This window comes from Mya arenaria, chromosome 6 (genome assembly GCF_026914265.1).
Source record: "Mya arenaria isolate MELC-2E11 chromosome 6, ASM2691426v1".
Classification (NCBI taxonomy): Eukaryota; Metazoa; Mollusca; class Bivalvia; order Myida; family Myidae; genus Mya; species Mya arenaria.
The window spans coordinates 11,831,538-11,840,036 of NC_069127.1; the positions used below are offsets into that span (position 1 = coordinate 11,831,538).

An 8,499-nucleotide genomic window follows, 5' to 3' on the forward strand; every position below is an offset into this window, starting at 1 on the left:
TCATTGAAATTTGGAAGTGAATGGGAAAGTGGACCAACCGATTTTAGAGTTATGTAACTATAAACGCATATAAAACAAGACTTTTATGTTATCTTTGTTTATATCAATTTTGTTTTCTTATTCGTTTTTACCGTTTCGTTTTCATGTATTTCACAAGTCAGAATATACATTGAATGCATACCAAATTTGTTGTCAAAGTATTGTCCATTCTGCGATATATTTGAATTTACTAAGAATAAAATCATGAACTATATAAACATGCGCATGCCATTCTAACACAACTTGTTCTTGAATATTGGGAAGATGTGAGTGTGTGTTCAGTGTTCTAGTATTCTTCCGGTTCCTCATCACCCTCTTCATGGTTATCGGCGGAATCGACACCCACCTCCTCGTAGTCCTTCTCGAGAGCCGCCAGATCCTCACGGGCCTCAGAGAACTCTCCCTCTTCCATACCCTCTCCAACATACCAGTGGACAAAGGCGCGCTTTGCGTACATCAGATCGAACTTGTGGTCCAGACGGGCCCAGGCCTCGGCGATGGCGGTCGTGTTGCTCAACATGCACACGGCGCGCTGCACCTTGGCGAGGTCGCCACCGGGGACGACGGTTGGCGGCTGGTAGTTGATGCCGACCTTGAAACCGGTCGGACACCAGTCGACGAATTGTATGGTCCTCTTTGTCTTTATTGTAGCGATGGCGGAGTTGACATCCTTGGGTACGACATCACCCCTGTAAAGCATACAGCAGGCCATGTATTTGCCATGACGGGGGTCGCACTTCACCATCTGGTTGGCCGGCTCGAAGCAAGCGTTCGTGCAGTCTGCAACCGAAAGCTGCTCGTGATAAGCCTTCTCGGCAGAGATTACGGGAGCGTATGTGGCCAGAGGAAAGTGGATGCGGGGGTACGGCACCAAGTTGGTCTGGAACTCGGTCAAGTCTACGTTAAGGGCTCCGTCGAACCTAAGGGAGGCAGTGATTGAGGAGACGATCTGGCCGATCATCCTGTTCAGGTTGGTGTAGGTCGGGCGTTCAATGTCAAGATTCCTTCGGCAGATATCGTAGATGGCCTCATTATCAACCATGAAGGCGCAGTCGGAGTGCTCCAGGGTGGTATGCGTGGTCAGGATGGAATTGTACGGCTCAACGACAGCGGTAGACACCTGGGGCGCCGGGTAGACGGAAAACTCCAGTTTGGACTTCTTGCCGTAGTCGACGGACAGGCGTTCCATGAGCAAGGAGGTGAAGCCAGAGCCAGTGCCGCCACCGAAGGAGTGGAATATGAGAAAGCCCTGGAGACCGGTACACTGGTCAGCCAACTTCCGGATCCGGTCTAGAACGAGATCGATGATCTCTTTCCCGATGGTGTAGTGACCGCGGGCATAGTTGTTCGCGGCGTCCTCCTTGCCGGTAATCAGCTGCTCGGGATGGAACAGCTGGCGGTATGTGCCGGTGCGGACCTCATCTGCAATACAATTATATTTAAAATGATTATTAACATCGTCGGACAGCTAACAGCGTTACTAAATAATATAAATAAATATAAATTTTCGGCCGTTTTTCGATTAATTGCGATATATTATTTTGTGAGACATCTTATATGACTGAATTGAAGGCATTAATGCAAAAAAATCAACTAATTCCGAGATTTTTTTTAAAAAGTCAAAACTGTCAATCTGTGAAAGTGCAGCTTTAAAGAAACGCAAATCTCAAAAAAGAATATATAGCTTGCGTGATGAACCGTATGTGAGGTAGCATGTGAAGTTGTGCACCAGAGACCCGTTTCAATGAAGAATTTCAAAATTCAAAACCTGAAGGAACGTGATTTCAACTTGTGTATGTTCAACTTAAATATTACTTAAAGTTTAGTTGTTACAAATAAATACAAATAAAAAATATACGACACGACTAAAATCGTTATTGAAACAGGCCACTGCGCACCTGGCGGGAGTCTTGTGTGTGGCAAACACAGTAAGTGCAGAGTTATGGCCGTTGAATAATTTATATATATATATATATATATATATATATATATATATATATATATATATATATATATAGTCTTTAGAGTATGCCGCTCGTAACTCCAAAAGGACAAGAGCCAAAGTAATGAAACTTTACAGAAATGTTAACCAGCATGTGAAGTTGTGCACCTGGGGAGTGCGTGTGGCTGGAATCAGTAAATGCAGAGTTATGGCTCTTGACTTAGTTAAAAGTAGCCTAAAGAGCAGGCAATTTTGTGTCACGCGTTTCTCAAAAAGTACATTAGCCAGACTTATGAAAGTTTATAGGAAGGTTCAGCGGTATGTGAAGATGTGCACCTGGAACTTTGGTGTGACTGCCTCAAGTGAGTTTTGGCCATCGACTTAGTTAAAAATTGCAAATAAAGCACGGATTCTTGTCACCTCTATCTCGATAAACATATGGGCCAAATTCATGAAACTTAAGAGGAACGTTAACCAGCATGGGAAGTTGTGCATCCTGGGTTTTCGGATGTGGCGAGTAGAGTAAGAAGACTTGACATACATGTAATTATAATTAGGCATACAGAGCATGTAATTTTATGTTACACCTTTCGTAAAAGATTATTTGAGTTAGCGTCATTAATCTTCACAAACATGTGGTATGTGATACATTTGAGGTTGTGTACCTATGGTCAAGGTTAAGGTCACTGTTACTTAAAATAGCAAAAAAGGTTTGGACTTCATACTTTTTGTTCAAATTAAACTATAGTGATAATATTATATGCTTTGTAGGTATATTCTGAGGTGGAACTTGATGATTTAAACGCCCCCATATTTTGCTGTCCAACTGCCATGGACAGAATTATTGTTGTTACTTTTGTGCCAAAAGCGGAAAGAGGGACATCTGTGTACAATCCACACATATTTAGACACAAGTTACCTTTACAACTACAAAACAACAAATAAGGGATGCAGACGCGTAGTTGACTGTACGCAGATAAGCAGTTGCGTAATGAAATCTTGACAGGTCCAAGTTTTTATCATACAAAAAACCCGAATTTGAAATAAAAAACGAAAGGGAGTAGTTGGTGAAGGGGTTAAGCATCGACCCGCGTAATCCCATATTGGCCCTAGCTACGTGCCTGGGATGGCTTTGACAAGATCGAGCCACCAGAGCTTATACATTTCCTTAACTTCAGTTTAACATAATTATTATTTCATTCTTAAACAACTTTGCATGTACATCGCTGTTGTTCTCAAAGTTGTCGGCTTGAACATTCTGAATAATTTATATGATCTGTGTTCAAGGTAAAACTCCGGTGGTGCGATGAGAAATAGAGAATGAATCATAAGAAAAATCGATTGTTTAATTGCATGTACGAAAATTCTTCTACGTTTACAAGCTTCCAACTGTTGTTTTTTATCAATAATTTGAAAACATAGATGCTGCTAAATGGAAGGTCATCTCACGGGAAATAGCTTAACCTTGTATACAATATCACATGCGACAGATACTTCTTAGTTTCAATTCAATATTACTTGAATATTTATAATCTGTGTTCTAAGTTCGTGCTTGGTCACAATTGAACATATAAAAGTATGTAAGGTAAAACGTTATTGGTGCAAATAGTTATTCAGCCAAAGTTTCCTTTGTATTTAATCACAGAAGCTACTCTAGATTAAAGACAATTGCACGTGTAAACGATACCATACTTATTTGAGAAATGCACACAGCACCTTCCTCACTATAGTTCGTTAATAAAAGTCCAATCACTCTTTGGACATAAACAAGTTAACGGTCAATATTTAGATATTCTATATGTACATGTTGTACATATACTGCAAAATAACGTACCAACAACGGTAGGCTCTAGGTCAATGAAGACGGCGCGAGGCACGTGCTTCCCGGCGCCCGTCTCGCTGAAGAACGTATTAAAGGAGTCGTCACCACCACCGACGGTCTTGTCGGAGGGCATCTGACCGTCGGGCTGGATGCCGTGCTCCAGACAGTACAGCTCCCAGCAAGCATTCCCCATCTGAACGCCCGCCTGGCCGACGTGGACAGAGATACATTCACGCTGAAAATTCAAGAAGTACCCTTTTATATGTTTCATTATATGATCATTTAAAAAAAACAAAACAATATTAAAAGGTTGGTCATTAATGTAATAATGTAATCATAATAATGTAAATAAAATGGATTAGTCATAGACCATTAACAGCTGAATCATGGAAATGGGGGGGGGGGGGGGGGTGACGAGAGCTGCCCCTGCTGCCCCAACACCGGAGCAACTGCAGAAGTCGCATTATTTAAAACTAATACATACATTTATTATATCCTCATGTATGATCCATGATTAAATATTATGTTTATTTTAACTGAAACTGCTGCAAATGATGCAAAGTTATCGGACATAAATTCGATATCAAGTTGCAGACAGCATCGCTCTGTGCCAACAGACGGCAATCAATATGCACAAAACATGTGCAACTCTGAGTCAGCTCTTACGAGAACAATCTTCTCACGCAGAAGACGCCATTTAGTAAACAAATAATATCTAAATTATATTCCATAACAAATATTTCTTAAATATGAGAACAACAGCCCGGTCAGTCCAGTAACATTGTTTTACACAACGATTTAAATAGGATGAATGAATGAAATTCGAGTGCACTAGATTGCAAGACACACAAAATACATATTCTTTTCATCCATAATTACTTTATATACATCCTTGTTTTTGGCGATAAATACAACTGCAGTTTTATGAAAACATATCAAACGCATTCAATAAAATATTAATTTTTTATAAAGGTATGTCGCTAGGCAGGTATAATTCAATCAAGCAAGAATAATTGACTCACCATTTTGTGAAATTATGTTGAGTCTTGGAGATCCACTCGACGTGATGGTTCTGTGGAGCTTAGATTCCAAGCTGTTATGTGCGCCAGCAGACGACATCGCTCTTTTTATACCGCCCGTTACGAGGGTGCCTAGGCAAGCAGCAGACTGCATCGGAAAACAAACACTGCTAACAACTAGTATAGTCAAATATATTTTAACTTGATTGGCCTTTTAATTTGCTTCGATAGTTCTTAAACGGAATTTGAAATTAGTATCGGTGCTTTCTCCGCATCAGCGGTCTTCACGCATGCCAATGACTCATATTAATATGTGGCTGCGGAACACTGTGCATTGTATGTGCATCGTCACTATTGTAATTATTTCTAATGTTTATATTCTTGTCCAAAAACCATTATAGATACAACAACTAAAGCTTTTGGTCAACTGTATCTGGCTCGATAAAATTTGCGTGACTAAATCTCATTTGCACATGAAGAGAATCCCAATCGAAGACTTATGTTCGATTTTTGCTATGTGCCAAAAGTTACAATCAATAATTATGGATTCTGAATGTAACCGTAAGTTTAAGATCCAGCGACAAATGCATTGTCCTAGGAAGAGATTGCTTTAAAATTCCGGAAATGTGCGGGTCGGTATGAAATGCATACAACAAAGAAATAGTGTAACGCATACAACATAGGCAAAGAAGGGTTTTCACATTTGCATACAACATACACAAAGAAGGATGTTGAGAAACGCATACAATATAGAATAAGAACAAAAATATTGACAGTGAAATTTTATTGTTAAAATCAATAAATTAATATGTTTATGAAGTTTAGTCAAGTGAAAAATAATTAATTCACTTTATTTTTGAATTTTGCTTTTAGAATTAAAACCTAATTGATTGTTTGTAAACTTTTTGTTTTGTTTGAATAGGGAAAAGAACCTTATTTCAAATCATTAAAATTGGTTTAATGGTTTAATATCTAGATTTATAAAGAAACAATTTATTATTTCTTTTATGAAAACTTTGAAATCGGGGAAAGCAAAGACACGGAACAACAATAACAAAATATAAATTTTAAGATTACCTGAAGAAGCATGAGGATTATAAAACCAAACACAGAATTACTTTTAATAACTTTCATTTCATCATAAGATGAAAAACTAAACAATTTTTTGGTAGTTGTAAAATTATCTGAATTGATGATTTGTATTGTAATAGGTGAAAATAGGATTTATAAGTTCTTACCATTATTGCAAAATGAGAAATATAGATAATTATTAATATATTTTGTAAAGGGATACACCTCGGATGTTAAATTTGTTTAATAGTATAACTTTTAATGCAAAAAAACAACATTTGATCTTTCCATATCCAATACATTCATCAGAACAAACAATCCCAAATATATAAAATGATCCTTTTGAAATTATAAATTGAAAGGAAAAATGAGTAAAAAGGGTAGATATATATATATTTCGTGTAGTAAATTTGGTTATTCTGTTTGTAGTTATTACATGTGCATATTATATTGATTGCAATATTTGTGATTGGAATAAATTTATCATTTTTTTTTATAAACAATGGCTTTAGTGATAGGACATAGTCAGACAAAATATTTGTCAGAGTGCTTGGATAAATCGTGTTATAGTGTTTTCTTTCCAATAAAATGAGTTGAGAAATAACAATCCTTTGATTTCATTTATTGACTTCCATATTATAAACTCCCCAAAATTCTGAGACAATACTCCAATTATCCATGATAGCAGGTGCTATGCAATCGTTTGTTTGTTCTTTATTCACACATCGTTAATTTAAGGGATGCCATAAAGATAGGTGTTAGGTGACAAATGAAAAATATATAATGAATCATGATTATGTCATTAATGAATCATAATTATGTCATTTGGACACCTTATGGCAGACAATACACATAAGTAATCTCCAATAACTGGTATTTTACTGGACAAGTGACCCTTAATTTTATTGGATAAGTGACCCCTACCAATCTGTATATAGTACACAGTTTCTGTGTATTGATCTTAATCTTTATTGAATTTGATGATTTTGTAAATCTAGACAAGACATTAAGTTTAACGCCAAAGAAAACACAAAATCCCGGGAAATTAAAAAACACTTTTTTTACTCTGCATTAACGCCAAAATTACTAATTAAACATCAAGGACTCCAAAGCAGGAAAAAAAAGATTTTTTTAAATTAAAGTTTGAGGCAAATTGAATTCATAAAATCCCTAAAATAGAACCATTACCAGAAAAAGAAAAATGTGAAAGCTTTGTATATCTTGAAAACATAAGAAATTATAATGAACCAGTTTCAGAAATGTTTCTTACTGGTCAACCTTAATTTGACTGTTAATGACAAAAACTTAACAAAAGTCTTTCTTTGAAACATATGTGTTTAGGAATCAGTACCTTTAGTGCTTTGATACTATGCTTCATTCATAAGTCTGTATCACGTGACTCAGAGCGCCACCTAATCCATTCAGTTAGATCAGCTGGTTACAAGTCTGTTTTTAGCCGTCCAATCAGATAAGCTGTGTAATGAAGCTAGCTCGGGATTCTGAAAACGGGGTTCTTTAGTTTGAGAGTTAACACGAAACAATATGGAAGCATATTTTGTATAGAACACATTTACTTAGTACGTAATACTATATAATGTCTCCCACTTTTCGATGAGGATGAAGAACGGTGGAAATATAATTTTAAAATGGACCCAACAATTTCGCCTGCATGTCAAATTCACCACACCCGTAAAGACCAACAAATATTGTGTTAACACACCTTCAGATAATTCAACAACCACTGAGGAATTTCTGTGTTTTTCATGCAATATTTAAGTAAAAAATTACTCATTAAAGTAAACAAATGAATGTACATTTATCATGTGTAAACTCTTTACATCCCACATGCTTCTCTGTTGTATTCATTATTTTTTATATAATATATTTATGCAAATGTGTTGTTCATTTCGGATACAGTTTATAATTGTTACATATAATTTACAATAATTCTTAAAAATACATGTATGTCTTTTATCAAGTACCAGGTGCTTTACTAAACTTATGAGAAATTATTTATATAGATTTATTTTACAAGTTTCTGATGTATTGTAATCAGTGTGACATGATATGTTTCTGTTTCCTAAATGTACTTATATACTACAAGTATACACAATGAATACAATCTTTATTTTATTGAATTGCAAAGTTTTCATAAACTTTTTGTTTCCTTCAAGCTATTAAACCAATTTTAATGATTTCATATAAGGATCTTTTCCCTATTCAAACAAAACAAAACGTTTGAAAAACAAATCAATTATGTTTTAGTTTTAAAAGCAAAATTCAAATATAAAGTTAATAAACTATTTCTCACTTGGCTAACCTCATAAACATAATAACTTATTGATTTAAACAATAATATTTCAATGTCAATATTTTTGTTCTTATTCTATATTGTATGCGTTTCTCAACATCCTTCTTTGTGTATGTTGTATGCAAATGTGAAAACCCTTCTTTGCCTATGTTGTATGCATTACTCTATTTCCTTGTTGTATGCATTTCATACTGCGCCGAAATGTGCTAAATTAGGCTGTCAGTGGTATTCTATTTCATTTTTTTATATTTAGCTTACTGTATAGCTGAAAAGATACGAATGAAGTAAAACTAGA

The 8,499-nt window shown here is 35.9% G+C and overlaps 1 protein-coding gene across 1 annotated transcript; it reads right to left on the reverse strand.

Annotated features, from left to right (window-relative positions):
• Positions 1 to 70: 70 nt before the first annotated feature.
• LOC128237453 (tubulin alpha-1A chain-like) lies at positions 71 to 4,971 on the reverse strand. The gene is made up of 3 exons (XM_052953013.1): positions 4,826 to 4,971; positions 3,816 to 4,038; positions 71 to 1,461 (listed from the first exon to the last, which is right to left on the reverse strand). The coding sequence occupies exons 1-3, from the start codon at positions 4,826 to 4,828 to the stop codon at positions 326 to 328; spliced, it is 1,362 nt and encodes a 453-aa protein (XP_052808973.1). The 5' UTR covers positions 4,829 to 4,971; the 3' UTR covers positions 71 to 325.
• Between the last annotated feature and the right edge of the window lie 3,528 nt (positions 4,972 to 8,499).